This window comes from Nestor notabilis, unplaced genomic scaffold, assembly GCF_000696875.1.
Source record: "Nestor notabilis isolate BGI_N333 unplaced genomic scaffold, ASM69687v1 scaffold3294, whole genome shotgun sequence".
In the NCBI taxonomy this organism is placed as follows: Eukaryota; Metazoa; Chordata; class Aves; order Psittaciformes; family Psittacidae; genus Nestor; species Nestor notabilis.
The window spans coordinates 2,603-21,573 of record NW_009926687.1 but is presented as its reverse complement, the minus strand read 5'-3'; the positions used below and the strand labels follow the sequence as shown (position 1 = coordinate 21,573).

Below are 18,971 nucleotides of genomic sequence, written 5' to 3'. Positions count from 1 at the left end.
AAGCCTGAGATCTATCAATTAAGCATCTGAGGATGTAACAAGTAAGAATGTCTGTTTAGTAGTGGTAAGGGCTTCTCTGCATTGGCATAGAGTTGTTCAAGTTTTAAGTTTCTTAATTGACAGTTCTTGCTGCATGGATACTTCAGAATATACAGAACTGTATACTTGAATTCTTCTCAGCGGTTGGTGTTGCAGTAGAAGTTTCATGTTTCAGTTCTTGTGAAGAAGAAAATTCATTATTGTCAAAATATTTAGAGTACACAAACCAAAGAGCACTTATTATGTTTAAGATCTTGTGTATCTTCAAGACTGAGATGAAGAATCTGAGCAGAAATGGAGAAATACAGAGTTAGGGTTCCATGACATGTTTATCACCTGTATCTTAAAAAGTAGTACATAAGCTATAGAAGACCTAGTTACTGTTCGCTTATAGGTAGGCAGTGGGCTGTTAACTAGGGCAGTAACTGTCTTGCCCTAGTAACCAAAACCCTGTGGTGTTTCTTGTAGTGAAAACTGTAAAATCTGTATAATGAGGACACTAACTTGATGTAACCCATTTAATACTATTGTTCTGTATATATTGAGGGAGATCCCTAACAACTGTTGCAGGATGATAGAAAATTTGTTCATTTTGGAGCTCTGTTTCCCTGGTGATCTTGCAGTTTGAATCTCTGATTTCTTGAAAAGTAAGTTCTGCCTAGTAAGCAGTAATGCTTCTCTCCTTTAATGGAAAAGTAAAGATGAGGGAAAGATGATGACAACCTTAGCAGACTTCTTAAGTGCAAGGAATAGTACTGGTAAGGCATAAATGGAGGGTTAAAATTGGAACAAAAACTTGCATGACAAAGTTCTCAAGGGGAGATAAAACCAAGTAAAGGCAGAACGGCTCTTGAGCTGAGTTTGAGTGATGCAGCCTGGGAGCTTTAAACATGTACTTTCCACGTGGTAAAAAGTAACAGCAACTTAATAACTCTTCATATGGGTGTTATAGGTACCATATAAATTGAACTAAGGAGTTGGTTTTGTAAAGGAGTTAACAGGTTCTATCAGACCTGACTTTGTGTCGTCTTATTACAGTAGTTTGCTCAGTCCCCTGACAGTCATTGGTAAAAGTTGTCCTGGGTTTGCATGCACATTACAAAGTTAATACGTATTTTTGTTCTCGTTACATGAATAGTAGCCATATTGTTGAATTGTGTGTTACTACTCTCTACTATGAAAGTTTTGGCTGGGAGAATAGTTGTCTAAGGGTCACGAAAACACAATGGACTGTGGTAACAACATTGCTGATGTAGTCTGTGACATCAGGATATTAACCTGTAGTAACATATTCTTTTACATTCTTTTCAAAGAGTGTATAACTGATACTGGAAAATAAAGCATGTTCATCTGGAGTAAGCAGCAGTTACTGCTTCTGTGTAGTAGGAACTGTGAATCTGGCTGGTGTGCATTTCTGGCTTGTCCACCTTCTTTCAGTGAACTGTAGAAACTAGGTATGCAGAATTTCCTATTAACCACTGACTGCTCCAGCTAAGAATGTTCTTATTAGTATTCTGCTGTAGCAGAAATGTTCTCCTAAATATATACATATGCTGTAGATACAGTAACAGCTGAGTTTGATGTCTTTAATTTTGAAATTTGTTTTGGAAGGCTGATTTTACCAGTAAAGACCAGGGCAAAGAAGACATTCAGTGCCTTGGCTGCCGCCTTGTCCCTTATGACCAGCTCTCCATTCTCACTCAGATGCATGCACAGAAGTCCTTCTTGCTACCTTCTTGATGTGTGGGAAGGGAAGTCTCTGCACTCCTGAGGTCTGTGACCTCGATACTTGTGCCAGTTTTAGGATCTGCATTTTGTTAAGTTACCAGAGAGTTTCTTATGTCTAAAGCAAGGCAAATCTTTACTACCTCTTTAGCAATATGCTAGTCATCAAAATCCTAAAAGACAGAAGGAAGGCAATAGTTTGGGGATGGAGTGGAGGGTCTGTAAATACCAGGTGGTGGGTTTTGCTGTTCAGGTGCATGTCAAACTGGAGAAAGCAGTGCTGTGATCCTTTAGCAAAATGGCACAGTTGGTATTAGTTTCACTGGGTGTGTTCTTTGCCAGCTACCTGGAGTGAGGTCCATGCTGAGCCATATTCCACATAGGAAACTTGCTCCCATTTCAGGGACTCTGTCTTGAGCCATCGCAGTCAGATGGTGGTGTGCTGAAAGTCAGATTCAAGGAAGCCCTGTCTGGATTTCTTTGCTAAATAGCTGTAGTTTTCTGGTCCTGATGTCTTTTTAAAACCCTGCATAATTAACACAGAGGGACTGTGCTTTTGACCTGTTAGTTTAAATTAAAAAATGCTAATCCTTCCCCTTACCACGAATTTCAGATTTTTCCACAAAGTTCAGTGACTCAAATATATGTGTGAAACTGAGTTTTTAATTTCTGGTTGATAGATGGAGTTATATGCAGCCGACTGCAAAGGCTTCAACAGTACCTTTCTGTTTGGCAGAGTGAGTGTACTGTAGTGGGGCAGGGGAATAGCAAGTCTGTTATATCATTTCCACCCTCTTGCTGTTTTCTGTGGGATTCTCATCCCTTAATAGGGATATGGTTGATAGGATTATCATCCTTATCAATCACAGAATGAGTGGTCAATTAATTTGTATTGCAGTGATTCAGTAAAATGAAGAAATGGGCAAACAGTGATTAGTCTAAACCGGTATTATCTCTGTTCACTCACTTTTCCTTGCTTCTGTCTTAGGAGCTCCCACAAGCTTCTCTAATTACCATTCTCGAACAGTCCCCCTCACTCCCTAGTGAAGAGGTATAATTCAGGAGAGAGAAGTTCCAAGTCCCCCTTATGTTCCAACACATCCAGAATTAATCTTGACGGTTTGCTCATTGTACTGTGAACTTCATCAGACAGAAGCCTGCCTTGGTGTCTCTCCTGGAACAGATGATACAAATAAATAGAAAAGTAGTGCTGTTACTCTAGCAACAAGGATTGTGAGGTAATTAACCCTTGTCTGTCTGATCAGTTCTGACCTGTGCACTGAATCCTGAAATAAGCAGTAGCAGTGCCAGCTTTTCTGTGTGTCTAGTGCTGGAAATGCTTCTCAAAATCCTGACAAGAGAGAGGAAGGCAATGAGAGCAGACCTTGGGGGTTATGCAGGAAATGGGTAGGAGTGGAATCCCTGGGAGGCAGCTCTGAAAAATAAAGGAGTTCATAAAGAACAGCATCTTCCAAATGCAAGGAACATCCAGGAATGCAGGTAGATGGATCAGGTGACTGTCTAGTCTTTACAGAGAACTCATGGCTGCACCCTATTTATAGTGCAGTAGTAGTACCAGTAGTAGGGAAGGGAGGTAGAAGCAGGTGTGGGCTACAAAGATAAAAATGCACAAACACTGGCCAGGCCTGTAGGGGTGGTGTTTGGAAAGCCAAAGATCACCTGGAATTGGTGCTTGCAAGGGATCAAGGTCAACAAGAAGAGCTTTTGTGACTTCATTAGCAGTGGAAGACTGAACAGGAAAAAATAGTCCTGTTGCTGAATGGTACGAGTGATTCAGTAACATAGCTGGAGTACCACGGATAAGGCTGAGGTGCCCAAACCTTCTTTGGTCCAGCCTTTTCTAATAAGGTCTATAAGATCTTTATACTCAGGAAAGGTTCAGGGAAAAGAACACCAGCAGTGGATGAAGAGCGAGTCAGGGATCATTTGGGAGTTCTAGACCCATACAAGTACACAGAGCCAGATGGGCTGCATCTGAGGATGCTGAGAAAGCTGCCTGATACCATTTAAGGATCCCAGAAAGCACAGAAAATCCACAGCAAAGGAAGGCAAATATTGCACCCACCTGTCAAAAGGAGGATCTGGGAAACCATGGGCTGCTCAGTTCCACTGTTCTTGGAAAAGTCATGGAGTGAATCCTCTTGGAACATGGTTTTGGGTATGTGAAGAAGAGGGAGACTGGAAACAGACTGTAAAAATTGGACATAACTAAACAGTGATTTACTATAGGCTGTGTAGAGGGTAAAGTAGGAATTTACTTTTTTGCCTGGTCACTCATTTTCTGCCTGCTTCTTGCCTTTTGAGGGAAGTGAGTATTAAAGTTGGGTATACATGCATTCATTCTTTGGAATTAATTGAGCATTGGTAGCTTTCCCCATCTTCCCCCAAATACTTTAGTACTGCTTTAATTTTGTTTAAAGCTGTGGCTATACTCCAGGCTCTTGGAGTTATTCCCGCTTCAAAAGACATTCAAGACACACAAGTAATTAACTCAGCCACAGGAAAACCTTAGAGAAAGATAGGAATTTGAATGTGTATTTCTGGCTGACTGAGTTTAACAAATTGGTTGAGGAAAAACACATGTAGCATTCTGATAAATATACAACTTCCAAAATGTTAGTCTCATTTAAAACAAAAGATGGGGGAGATCATAAGCAGCACTGAAATATCTCAGCCATCTCCCTATGTGCTATCACTTACAGTAGTTCCCAGTGTAGAACTGAGCTCGGTGTTGCAGAATGTAAGTAGTTCTGCTTTAATGGTTGTCAAATTTGCCTCTTGCTTTTCCCCTGCTAGTTGTTACAGAACCCACTTAGAGAATTGAATTCATGGTTTTAGGGGTCATTATGTTACCTCTTCTGTATTTTTTTTTGTCCGGTTTCTTCAGGTAACTTAATGCAGATTAGCAAATCTGCATTTTTCTTTCTGCTTAAAATAACCAATGTGCAAATGTTACTTCAAGACTTCAGCTGAACAAGCAGCAACTAAACTTCACATACCCTAAAAGTGAAGAGTATGGGATAGGTAACATAGCGTTCAAATGGTTTGGAGGCCAGAGCCAGCTTCTGGCCATAAATACTTCTGATGATTGCTAAGTCCTTTCCAGTTAAGATCTGAATACACACTATTACCCCTCAGCAGAAGCCCTCTTCAGCCCCAGGGTAGAGGTGTTTCTGGGGGAATGCAGAGTGCTGACAAATGTCTGTAACATTTAGAAAAGAAATAGGTTTTGTTTCACAGTAAAAACTTGTTATAATGCAGATCAGATAATCTGTACTATCCTTGCTTGTTACAAAAGAGAATAAAATGTGTATCGGCTCTTGTTTCTGAGCTGTGCACCTCATTTATCTGCCGTTAGTTTCCATATGCAAAATTCTTTTTTAGTAATCCATTTTTGCAACATTCTGTCATGCATCCAAACTGAGCATGGGAATAGGTCCTTAGAATGTCTTGCTGAGTTACGTTTCAGGTTATTCATTGCCAGAGAGATCTGGGTTTGTGTGTACTTTGTAAAGAACTCTGGTTGTTGGGTTTTGCAGTTGTTAATAGCTGAAATGAATAATTATCTTTTAAGTACTAAATAAAACAAAGACAGCCAGAAAGGAAGACAGAATAACAGTTCTGGTAGTCTGATTTTCGTAGTGCAGAACCTAGAAAGTGCTGCCTGTGTGTGTAGGAGGATTGCTGGTTCTGCTTGAAAGTTAGATATTAGAGTTTTCTTACAGATTTAAAAGCAACAACTTGGGGTAAAGGGTATGGGGGAGGCATTGCAGGAATTCTCTTAAACTCCTGAATTTGAAGAAGTAGCAGTTCCTACAGGAAAGCAGGAGAGAGACATTTTACAAGGGCATGTGGTGACAGGACAAGGGGGAATGTCTTTAAGTTGAAAGAGGAGAGATTTAGATTAGACATAAGGAAGAAATTCTTCCCTGTGAGGGTGCTGAGGCGCTGGCACAGAGTGCCCAGAGAAGCTGTGGCTGCCCCATCCCTGGCAGTGTTCAAGGCCAGGTTGGACACAGGGGCTTGGAGCAACCTGCTCTAGTGGAAGGTGTCCCTGCCTGTGGCAGGGGTTGGAACTGGATGAGCTTTAAGGTCCTTTCTAACCCAGACCAGTCTAGGATTCCATGACGGTGCAATAGAGACCTTTAAAAGGATAAATATTGTAGTTCAATAAGGTATTTATTGAGCATGTCCTAAAAAAACCCCCACACCATACAAACAAGAAGAGCTCAAACAGCTCTAATACTGTTCTAATACCATGTTGCCAGTCTTTTGGACAGACAGTCCATTCCCTTCCAAAGATGATAAACTAGTGATGGGAGTTCTCTCCACATTTGCACATACAGTGTTTCTGATTAAACTGTTACAATTTGGAATAAAATGGTACTTTTTCTCTGTTTTCCCCACACACACCATTTGCCATGTACGTGTTCTCACACTGTCATTTTTCCAGAAGTGGCAGCAATGGACTATTTCTGACCTGCCCATGCAACAGTCAGGAGGAAATGGTAAATTACAAGTTCGTCTGATTTCTTACCTTATCCGTTCTGTTAGTGTGCATTGTAGTTCCAGACAGGAGGCTTTCATTGGTCATCTCTGAATGGTTTCCATATTTTTATTTATATGTGCATGGATAATATATACAGAGAACACATTTAATAAAGTGTCCTTCAAAATCAGCTTGCTTCAGTCTGCATAAAACAATTTCTGTACTGGACCATGCTGTAAGCTGTGGCATGTGGGTAACACCATGGACAAGACCACCTTTCCTTGATGACTTGCAGTTGGTGACCTCGAAAGCTTCTGTAGATCTGGGGATGCAGCTGTTCTCCAAATAGACCTGACTGGCTTCTTTTTTGAGGAAGTGGGAAGTCTAGAAGACTGGTTATTTTTAGATGACTGGCTAAAACAGTGCCTCAAATGCATTTTCTGCTGTGAGGTTAGGTACTCACTGTATGTAAGCACTTCTCTCCAGGGAGACATGGATATTCTCTCCCAGAGCCATCAGCTTTCATTTGATTATTCCGAAACATCTTTTTGCAGTAAGAAAGAGGGATTGGTTTCTCCTCTGCAGTGGTGTCTGTGCCTCAGTAAAGCCTGAAGATGGCACTGGCCTCCTGCTTCTCTCTTCATTCATCTTCAACATCATCCTCTGCTCTTGGATGCCTTGCAGGTGTTTCCTTGGAGGGTTCACTTCTATCTTCTTGCTCCCTAAAATATCGTTGAGGGGTAGAGATGTTAATTTAAATCAGCTAGAAATGTTACCGAAGAGGGTTTGTGTTAGAAGGGTTTTAGGCTGCCCCAAGCTGACCTGGAAGTGTACCAAACTGAACTCCAGAAATTAAGTCTCACTGGTGGTGCAAGAGGTGAGTGAGCTACTGTTTTGTTTTTTTTTTTCAATAGCATGTGTGCAGAGAATGAGTGACTGGTGTATCTTTTCTTATCCCACTTTTCTTCCAATGGGCTGTTTCCATCATGAGAATAAACAAAAGGTTTCTGTCTTGGAGAGATAATTCTGAATACAGATCTCCTTGGTTCTGTATTAGGCTAGCAAGGACAGAGACAGCTGTAGGGGCTCAGGGGAATGAGAAGCAGTCTGGGCTTTGCTTATCAGGTATGCTTGACTGAATTTGGCTTGGTAGTTCAGTTCCAAGGTTTGAATGTTGTGGTTCAACCCCAGAGGCCACAAAGGTGTCTGGTAATAGTGGGCATATCCTGAGAGGAGAGACAGGAGCTACTAGGGTAGAAACTGAAGGGAGAAAGCAGTGCATGCTTTCCTCAATTTCTTTCTTCCTCCTGTATTTTCCACTCTGTATGTTGAGGGTGGAGGGAGAACCTGAATCCTTCATAGCTCCCGTTCACTTTTCTAGAGAAAGGTACTTACGTCATCTCATAGTCCTTTTCCTTCTCTGTCCGACAGCAGCAGCAATAGACTAAAATACTAATAACTATAATTGCAGCAACAGCTCCACCAATGATGCCAGCGTAGAGAGCTATGTTCATGGATGCTAGACAGGAAGGAAAGGATTAGTGCTTTGCAGTGATAACAATATCAAAGGCAATCAGCACAATCGCTAGCCTTCAACTCCCACCACCAGGGGTCAGATCTCACTACCAGATCCACACTGAGCAGAAACCATGTTTGTTTGACTGCTGCAACTGGAATTCATTCTGTGCTAGGTAGCTGGTAAGTCTGCAGGAGCAATTACTTAAATAGTGATAGGGAGGAGCCCTATCTGAACAACTACTGTACTTTGTTGATACGGTTTAGTTTCAGACTCTTGGGGCTCAGTCCTATCTCACTCTGCACATTTTCTTGTCATCTGTGAACTAACCCTAGAGTTAGTGAGTGCTCTGTTAGTGTGTAAACCAATGCAAAGATTCTGCCTTAAAAGGAAAAAAGTGTGCTTTTTTTTCAGAGAGAGAAAGCAGAATTTTATACTTCTCCCTGTGTTGCCTGCATTACTCTTTTGACACTTAGCTAGGATCCATTCTCTGCTACCACTCTCCCAGTAAGCAAGTCTGTCTCTTACGTGGCATTACGCTGACTGTCATGTTGCAAAATTCCTTTCCCACGATGTTTGTTGAAGTGCAGATGTAAAAGCCAGAAGTATCTGCTGAGATATTCTTCAGAGTTATTTGTTCCCCTGTTGTGAAACAGAAATCCAGTCCGAAAAAGAAAACTAAAGAAGGGAAGGAAGCAGGGGACAGCAGCCCTTCAATTCCAGCCCAGAGTAGTTGGAGTGATGAGAGGTTATTAAAGCTGATGGGCTGCTCTGTCTTGTTCAGAGGCTGCCATGCTCATCCCTGGGTTTTAGTGTGATTTGTGGGAGGACAAATGGAAGTGTGCTGTTTTGAGTTGATTACAGGGAATGTGTGGCATTCAAAGATTCCTTTTAGAAAGAAAACTGTAGGTGGAGGGTGAAGAGGTATGTGTGCTCAGCAAAAGCTTTTTTGCATTGGAGTTTGCTGAGAAATACATGATGGCCCAGACCAGTATCTGGCTTTGAGAAGTGGCCATCTGATGAATTAACTTGTAAAAGAACAAAAAGCTCTTCTGTCTTCCAACTCTTGGGACCTGAATTATTTTGGATCTGAATTATTTAGCAGTGGGTGAAATAATTTTCTGGTCTGGGAGAGGCCCCGAGGGCTGTAAAAGTACATGGAGGAAAAGAAATGCAATGACATGAGATTGGTGTGACACTGGTGCTTTCTGTCCAACCTAACAGCTCAGAACCATATGCTAAAGCTCTGTCTGCTCAAGCAGTCAGTTTGTGTTTGTCACATCTCCCACTGACATTTGTCTGTGTAGTGTGTGCTTTTTGGTTGTGATCTAGTTGATAAAAGCAAAAGGCTCTGAATGCTTTTTGGTGACTTTCCTGTTTTGTTTTCCCTTAATCTCACTTCTTTCCAGCCCACTTGTGGGACTGGGATTCTGTTTAGTCTCTGCTGGCGCCTAGCGCCGGGTGGTTAAAGAGCATGCAAAGCAAGAAGTAACAGGCTGCATGATGATTGAGTTAGTTATTTTAGTCTCTAAATACGGTCCATGCTTACTTGCCTTTTTGTTTTGTGGGTGCAGTATGAGCTTTATAGCTTTCAGAGCAGCAGCATGTAGCTGCACTGTAAATTTTCCCATATTAAATCAATAGTAATTGACTGGTGAGTCTAACTGGGAAAAACGTGGGTCGGATACTATCAGCTTTGGAGTAGCTCCTGAGGGCATTCTGTGCTCTCTGCAGCGCTGGGACTTGCTTAGCATAGAAAGCAACTGCTTGTAGTGCCAGTAAGGGTGTCCAGCCAGCTTGGGGCAGAAGGGGACAGTCGGCACACTACTTGGACATCGGTGCTCTGGTGAGAAAAATGAGGTGAAGTGGATGAGAAGAGCCCCGTGTCCCAGGGAAGAACGGGATGTCGGCAGAAGCAGGAAGGCAGCTGCTGCTATAAACCCACAAATCCCGGTGTGTTCAGGGCTGTGCGTGACGCGTTGGCACCACTTAGTGGCCAGTCAAATGAATGAGGTTTGGGTCCCTGGTGATACTTGGTCTTTTGCATAATTTGTGCAAGAATCGGTTATTGAGCGTTGAACAGCCAGTTGAGGCTGATCATATTTAGTTTACATAGTGATGTTACAGCAAGTTACACCAGGGAGGGTAGGTTCAGATACTCAGTCTTTCTGGTGCTGAACATACCAGGAAGAAACAAAGTTGTTTAAAGGAATAAATCTTAGTTCTCTGTCACTACTACACTTCAAAGAGAATTAAGCCCTTATTTCTGTGTGAATAGTTCTACCAAAGGTCCTGTCATGGAAAGTCAGGTTTGGGTTTGTTTTTTTTTTTTTCTTCCCCAGATTCTGACTTAAAATGAAAGCAAATTAAATATTTGGGCCTTTGTGACAGTCCTAAGCCAGAAACCTCTTTTATGCTGAAAGCAGAAATGGTGTAACTGTTTCTCATACCAATTTCCTCTATGTGAGGAGTCATCTCTGAAAACTACTTTAGCTTATAGAGCCAACTTTTGTTTGCCTTCATCCCAGAAAGCAACCTGGTCATTGTTGAGCAAGCTGGGATATAAAGATACACTGGTTAGAAACCTCAGTGTTATTCCTCATGTTATGCCCTTACACCCAGCACTTGAGAAGGAATTATTCTGGCTGCTTCCAGAGTGAATCAGCTTTCTCACCAGGTGAGAGCTGAAGTGAACACCTTACTGACCATTGTTACTTCAGGTGACAGTCCTTTCTCCTTGCTAAGTGACTTGTGTGTCATGCATCAAAAGGACAACTTCTCAAAATCCTAGTCAGAGAACTTCCTAAAAAAAAGCCTGAAGTGTGTTTTTGTGTTTGCATTTCAGAACCTTTCCAACCCTGATCTACAAATGGCTCAGAGACGTGATGTCTTTGAATTTCTCATACCTTCTGTTGTTTGTAGTGTACGGGGCTCATTTTGTACGTTGAAGCTTTGCCAGGTATATCTTGGCTTTGGGGAGCCCTCATGTGAATTGCAGGTCAGATTGATTGTCTGTCCATATTCTGCTGTCCCCAGAATCTTGCATTCTGGCTTGGATGGTGCAACTTAAGGAAGAAAAAAGGAATTATTTTTATTAATCAGAAGTATTTTTTTGTTTCAACCCATCTCCTGCACTTGTGTGTTTTATTCTTGCTAAACAGGCTGGTATTACACCTACCACCTTCTTTTCAAAGGAACTGGAGTGAACTTTTGTCTAATTTGTTTCTCCCTTCTTGGCACTGATCATCCAAGAAGGAATTGTAAGATGCTATTTGGGATATGTCCGATAGTGTTGGGTAACTCATCCTTTGATAACTGGAGTGTGACAAGCCACAGTGGGAATGAGGAATGACCTATAATGAGACAAGGGTTACTAGAAGAGTGAACTATACAATTCTAAAGCCTATTTTCTACAGCCAGGTACCTAAGGGAGTTGGGTGCGCTAAGCCTTCCAACCTACTTCCATAGTAGTAGGAAAAGACCAAAGGGTTGTGGACGATGACTTCCTGGGGAAGTGAAGGGCAGTTCTATCTAATGGATGTGGTGTTGGCTCCATCGTGCTTACCAAGGACGAAAAGAGCCAAGGTTGCGGTCTGCCGGGGGGGGTCGTTCCTCAGCCGCACGCTACACGCGTACGTGCCGTTGTCTGCCATGGTCACCGCGCTGATGGTGATGCTGATGTCCCCTGCGTTTACATCACCACTGAACCATAGGCGGTTTTCATAACCCTTGCCATACTGGACAAGTCCATCAAAGTACCTAGTGACAGCATCATCCTGAGAGAGAAGGAGGGGAAATTATCAGTCTTAGTTCCTTCTGTGTGAGTCTACAGTCTTGGTCGATTAGCCCATGGATGGATAAAGTGCCTCTAGAATCAGAGTTTCTGCTTGTGTAGTTCTGAGATTAAGGAAAGTCTGGAAGGAATCTTTTTTTTCTCTTCCCAACATATGTGTCCACCCTGAGTCCTGTTTCCATTTCCCCTGCCAGCCACCTCTGCTCTGTGCCCTATCATGTTTCTTTATGCAGTCTGATTTACCACACTCTTGAGTCTTCTCCAGACGACAATGTCTCCTGAGTCAAAGGAAGCCTCGGTTTTAAATTGGCAGTGGAGAGTAACGTTGTTCCCTCGTGCCACTTGTGTTTCCTTGGTAGGTGCTTCCACAGTGAGGGCATGTGCAGTCGCCAAAACTAGGAAGAGAAAAAATGCTGCACTCAGCAAAATTAATAGCATCTGGATTCCATGTTTTGTCTCTTCGGGTTTTTTTCACATGCCACAGTAACCCCACATCCACTCTGTCATCTGTGACATTCCCCATTGAGAGAGAGGTGATGTTGGCTGGGGCTGATCGACTCTAGGAAGCTGGTCCACAGGATGGCTAAGAGCTAAACTCTACTTCCCATTCCTCGCTCACCTCTTCTTTGCCTGGACATACTTTGTCATGGAGTTTATAAAGATGTTTGGTTTGGGATTTTTTTCCTGAGTCCTCTTTCAGTGTGTCTGATATCCTCTGACAGTTCTAGATGTACAGAGACAGATAAACAAATAATACAAGTACATCAGCAGCCTTAAGGATTCAGGCTAAACTAACAAATTTGTATTGTTGAATTTCAGGGATCAGGAAAACTCAAAGAACTCGCCTCAATCCAAGTCCATAGACAAGTGATGTTTTGTGCTAAGGGATCAAACCCTGTTCATGCAATGCCCTGAAAAGAGAAAAACCTAGAAAAGCAAAGAGAAAGAAACAAAAGAACAGCTACTAATTTTTAAAAATGAGTAGGGGAGCAGTCACCTTTCTCCAAGAACTGTAGAGCACAGGAATAGCTGAGAGTTAAACACCACAGAAATCCCTCAGTGCCCTGGTGAAGCATGCAGGGCACAGGGCGGGTGTTTCTCGTATGCTGTATTCTATTTGACTTGATGCTTAATTCATCATACCTAAGCATTAACTAGTGGCAGGCCTTAAGTTATTGTCAGAATTCAGCTGGAGGTTTACCTCTGCCCCTGCCTGTGGGAACCTGTGTCTGAAACCACCTGCTTTCTCCCTGCCGTTTTTGTTATGCATGGTTGGGTGGTGGTTGTGTTTTGTTTTGTTTTCATTTTTTTGCACAAAAATTAATCATTTGGAAAAAAATGAGTCTGAAACTAGCTAAAGGGAGTGCAGGGATGAAGGAAATAGAGTGCTGCTCAGAGGCACTCCCGTGATAGAGGAGCATGGTCCAGTAAGGAGGAAGGTGGAGAATGGCAGACATGTATGCTCTCCCCAGGAGGGCCATGCTGTATGTGGTGGGGAAGCATGCTTCTGGAAGAACCAGGCTGAGTCAGTGTTCCCCAGAGAGGATTGGACTGGAAAGTTGCCATCTAGCAAGCTTTGTGTCCTCATTCTGCCACATCTCTGTCCAGATTAGATCCATGAGGAAATGTAATGTGTAAGGGTGAGAGCAGAGGATGTCTGGACTCCACCTTGAGTTGCAAACTGATTGTGAATACATGGGTTTTCTAGACAGGAAAATACCACAGCCACATGCATTAGGTAAGTAAGAGTAAGCCATTGGCAAGTTGGGCATCACCAGATCCTTGACTGCAGTCAAGAACAGCAGTAAACAGGAGTGTCCATTAGAAAACAACAGTGTAGGGACCCAAAAGGTTTTGTTGTTACTGCTGGTAGCAATTCAGGTAATTGCAAAGGGTAACGTGGGGCAGTTGGCATGGATGGGGATCTGCTTTTAGCCAAAGTTCCCATTTTTCTGCATTCCCTGTCTTGTAACTGAGTTGTCCTGTGGACTTGCACATTTCATTAGTTATGTGTGTGGTTTAGTCTCTTTCTCTGAGACATGGTGATAGTGGTTTCTGTTCACTCTGGGATTAATTCGTTTACAGCTGCTGACAGCTATGAGAAGGAAACCAGCAGGGCAAAGTATTGCTAACATGGTTTTATTGCAGCCACTCCCAGGTCTTTCCCTGCTCTGGAGCCATCCAGTACAACACCCATGTTTGCATAGCCCCAGGGTTCTCTGTAACTGTCTCATCATGCCCTCCGAATTAGAAAGCTTTCTCCTGACCTGTTGGGACTGGATAGAAATGCTCTCCTGCATTTAGTTGAAAAGCATTACTGCCTGTACTACGAGATGGAGGAAAACCCATTTCCTGACCCTTTGTCACTCAGAAACTGGTTCCACCAGGCTGGGGTTTACTGACCGGTTACTAATTCAGCCCTGAGGCAGAGAAAAGATGGCCCAACCCTAAGGCTTCCCCTCACAAGTGCTCTTCCTTCTTCCGACTGGGTGAGTCAAATCCTACTGTAAAGGAGGCCTTTGGTTTTTTCCAAACATGTCTTCAGTGCAGAGTCAGGGAGGAGCTGAACATAACACCACGTACAGGAGGTGCAGCCCATACAAGTGAGACTGCTTATTCATCTGTTGCTGTCACCCCAATGCCTGACTTCTGATGCTCTCCTGTTTTTCACTCACGACATCTTTCTGGCTCCCACTCCTTCCTCGTTAGGGCTTCTTCCAGCTTTGGGGAGGCTGCACGTTTTCAGTCTCGATTGCCATTTACTCACACTGATTTCCTCCTTCCCCCTTCTCGCTATGTTTTACTTCTTCGCAAAGCCACCAACAGGCAGCTGGTCATAGTCAGCATGTCCAAAAATAGAGGTTTATTTTTCAGGGATTGGTTGTTTGGGTGTTTTTGGTTTGTTTTCTGACAGAAAACAGAATGTATTTGAAGTATGGCTGAAGGAAGGGGAGGGACAATTCTGAAAGGATTTCAGAAGAGGAGAGAGGACAAATAGCCTGTGTAGTATTAGAGGGATGGCATCACCTACATTTGAGCCTTAGATTATCAGTTTGTACTTTTATAACATCATAAGAAATTGAGAAAGGTTTTATCTCCCTCTGCTCAACTTAAACATTTATACTTGTACACAGGAAGAAGAAAATTAAAGTGACCCGTCTCTTTTCACTTTTCTTACTAAGTGTAATTGGAACAAAGGTCAATTAATGCAACTAGAAACAATGAGATGAATATTTCATTCACTAAAAAAAAAAAAAGATATTCTGATCAAGCAAAATTATTATTGATCATTTGTCTTTCATTTGTCTTGCTAGATTGAGCAAGTGAGAAAAGTTGGAAACGTGGAGATGTTTTTACAAGGAAATGCTTTGACTTTTAATTCCTCAATACTTAGCCTCAGCATTAGCTGAAATTCAATTCCAGTGTGGGAGAGGGGAAGCATCTTAAATGTGAAATTTGGAGTAAAAGTAAATATTTTGTTTGATTCACAATGAGCATGAGGAGCAAGGAATTCACAGCACCCGTTACGCACACAACTGCAGTCAATGGCTCATCACCCTCACTGCCATGTCCTGTGCTGTTTCTTCACTCCAGTGCCGTGCAGGAATTGCAGGAATCTACCTTCAAAATTTGTTCCCAGGCTAGTATTTCAACACTGAATTATTACCATTTCAGTCCTACCCACACAGGCAGGAGAGTTTCACCCAGCATACACATTTCTGCTCTGAAAAGTTTCCTGTCTGTATTTTGGATAGCATGAAAGGGGAGAATAGTAAAAAAGGAGAATGAACACCAGTGGTGTTACACAATTTACATATTGATCATCAAATCATGATTTAAGTCACATTTGATGCTTATGGAGCACATCCACTTTTTCTAATTACATTAAACTTTGTGAATTTCCTTCTTGTGGCTCTTACTGAAGTGAGGTTTTCAGGAGTTTGGTTAAAAAACCCAAGCTATTTCTGTATGCATATCTTTGAAGCCTGGAAGAAGGTGTAGGAGCATAGGTATGAGAAGACAAAACAGGTTAAGAAGCAGTGGAACTGAAAGCGCAGGCTCTGCAAGACTGGATGAGAAAGGGCAAGTCTCTGATGAAGGCCAAGGGCGAGCTGGCTGATTCATATGTGTAGTAGGGATTGTTGAGCATCCCCTTGGTGTGAATAATATATAGAGATTGCAAGTTGTATCAGAATACGTATAAACAACAGGATTTAGGCTATGGATATGTATGGTACACGCAGATTTAGTTATAAAGTAATAAAATCCAAGGGCTTTTCCACTCCCAGCTGAGGAAGTTCCTGTATTTAATGAGCACCATTAAAACTGTTTTTAAAAGATAGTTTCCAGCCTCATGAAGAACAGCATTCTTTTCCTGTTCCTAACACTGTCTTGCAGCTAAAGGAAATGCCTGTGAGTCTGGATGCTCAGATGTAGTAAACAACCCTGCTTGATCCTAAACATGAAGGAACTTTTACTAAACAGAAAAAGAAGCACGCAATGTCCATTAGAGCACTCCATTGTAGTGCTGTTTCCTTCTACCCAGCCCTTGAGGACACAACCAAATTAGTACTCACTTGCACTGAAAACAAACAGCCAAAGTCTTTTCATTGCTGTCCTCCTCATATCTCCTTTGTTTCACCTCAAGGTGTTCTTCCTTGCAAGCTCTAGGTGGCCAGGTAAGTAATTGGCTTTAGCTGAAGGGCTGCTTCACAAGTTCCTTTCCTCAGTCTCTATATTGCTTCTCTGGCCTGCCACTCCCCTCACAGGCAGAACAACAAGCCAGATGACCAATAAGCTTTGACAGTGCTTGCTGCTCTCTGCCCCTAGGCAGAGAACCCACTTGTGAACTTTCTTCCCCACTTGTGAACTTTCTTCCCCAATTAAACTGCCTTTTCCAGTTTATCCTAACACGCAGGTATGCAAAGCAAGAAAAGAGGCAAACTGAAGAGTGCGGTGACTGGGAGTGCACAAAACAACAATTGAAGTAATGGGAGGTGATGATACGGAACTGGGGGAGGATAAGCTTCCTTCACCTCAAATGTTTATGAAGGAAGCCTAGGGCCAGAGTTACAAAGGTATTGGAGTGTTTCACAATGCAGGCAGCTTCCCCCATCCAGGCTTTAAGGAACTGAGGTGCCTAATTCCACTTACTTTAATACCTGTAAGAATGTATAATTTATGATAATTTGCTGACTAATGGGTTATCTAAATAGAAGGGAGATGCAACTCAGGCAGGTTCCTTTGTCTACCATTCAACTGTCCCACTGTGTGGCTTGTGTAACAGCCATAGGTATCAAAAGTCTTGTCTGCCTTTCCACTGAAGAAGGCTGTTAGATAAACCTGATGAATGGCTCATAGCATGCATATACCCACTGTGTACCTACTATATACTCAGGGGTGCGCAGTGCAAGTCCAGCCGCTGCTCACGTGTTCTGGATGGGCACTTGGAAATCACAAATAACTGCTACTATAATTGACTGAAGAATAAAAGGGGGACTGATGGCAGCTCAGGCAAACATCTGACATTACATTTAATTGAGTACATCGGGCTAGCATGTCTTTTAAACTCTTCACCTCCAATAGGCAGCAAGGGCTGTCTCCATCTGGGATAGTCCTCTATGCTCTATTTCTAGCCATTTGGGAGACAGTCACTTTTAGGGTCTGAGCGATCATTTAGGCATCTTGGATGGGGACTTCATGTCTTTGGACATCATTTTCAGATTAAATTGATCATACTCATAATGCAGTGATAATACTGATGACCTCGGTATTGATTTTTGAAGGAGGCTACCTCAAAAGTGGGTGGCTATGCTGGTTATCTGACTGTAGTCCAAGAAAGTGGATGTAGATCTTGATCTTGTGCTGACCCCATACTTGCATGGTAAACCTTTCAGAAGCCATGCTAAAGACTGTCTTTTCATCTGTGTGGCAGTTGTTCAAAACACCTCCAAGACAATGAAATTTTAGAGTAGCTGGAAATCAAATCCCTCTGATAGAAAGGACTATCTACACTCCTGTGTTTGATACATAACCTCAGTTCTCTTCAAACAAACTGTTAGCACAAGGCAAATTAAAGCATGTGTGAGTACAGAAACTGTATTCCTTGGCAATCTTTCAAAGGAAAAGAATCCATCCTGCTGTATGTGTACATCTTTGATACGCTGCATTACAAGGCAAGTGCAGGGTCCTCCACTTCGGGAGGAGGAATCCCAAGTACCAGTACAGGCTGGGGGCTGACCTACTAGAGAGCAGGTCATCTGAGAAGGACCTGGGGGAATATTGGTGGGTGATCAGTTGACTATTGAGCCAGCAGTGTGCCCTTGTGGCCAGGAGGGCAAACAGGATCCTGGGGTGCCTCGGGAGGAGTGTGTCCAACAGGTCGAGGGAAGTGATCCTTCCCCTCTACTCAACCCTTGTGAGGCACCACCGGAAGTATTGTGTTCACTTCTGGGCTCCTCAGTACAAGAAAGACAAGGAGCTACCGGAGAGGGTCCGGTGGAGGCCACAAGGATGATCAGGGGTCTGGAGCATCTCTCCTATGAGGAGAGATTGTGGGAGCTGGGCACGGTTAGTCTGGAGGAGACTGAGATCTCATTAATGCAGATAAATATCTTGGAAGTGGGTGCCAGGAGGAGGGTGCCAGTCTCTTCATTGGTGCCCAGGGACAAGATGAGGAGCAATGGCCAGAAACTAAAACGCAAGAAGTTTCATCTCAACGTGAGGAAGAACTTCTTCACGTTAAGGGTGGCAGAGCACTGGAACAGGCTGCCAAGGGGGGGCGTGGAGTCATCCTCTCTGGAGACATCCCAAACCTGCCTGGATGCTTTCCTGTGTAACCTGCTCTGGGTGGCCCTGCCTTGGCAGGGGGTTGGACTGGATGATCTCCAGAGGGCCCTTCCAACCCCAGTGATTCTGTGATTAGGAGATGGCAAGGACCCTGCAACGAGAGGAGAGCCTTCTTCCGAAAACAGCTTGCTAACCTGTAAATGCTAACCACAAATCACTTAAGATGTAAACAGAACCGGAGCAAGGCCAGTAGTCTCCTTTCTCCTCTTTGGAGCCTGAAAGGATGAGGTTCCTCACAAGGATGGGTTTCTTAAATTTTTACCTCCTTTAAAGACTTTAAGCTTTTTATGACTTTATCCCACAGTCTCCAGGGAGAGGCTGTGGGATCTTTCGGTTTCACTCTTTCAATTTTGTTTCTGTGTAATATTTTAACTGAATCTGATGAACAGAGATAGTGACAGAAATGCCATCACTGTACACCGTACTTCCCTCTGTTAATTCCCAGTTCTCTACATAACAGCTTTGAATATTCACCAAGAGAGCTTGGTTACAGTCCCTGATAGACTCTACCAACTCGGTAAAATTGCTGTTATCCTTTT

General features: G+C 42.9%; 1 protein-coding gene across 1 annotated transcript; it reads right to left on the bottom strand.

Annotated features, from left to right (window-relative positions):
* Positions 1-6,914: 6,914 nt before the first annotated feature.
* On the bottom strand, positions 6,915-16,194 carry GPA33 (glycoprotein A33 (transmembrane)). Its single transcript, XM_010013648.1, has 7 exons — positions 16,161-16,194; positions 11,827-11,978; positions 11,356-11,566; positions 10,697-10,855; positions 8,319-8,432; positions 7,670-7,793; positions 6,915-6,996 (listed from the first exon to the last, which is right to left on the bottom strand). Exons 1-7 carry the CDS (start codon positions 16,192-16,194, stop codon positions 6,915-6,917), a joined length of 876 nt encoding a protein of 291 aa, XP_010011950.1.
* Positions 16,195-18,971: the final 2,777 nt, after the last annotated feature.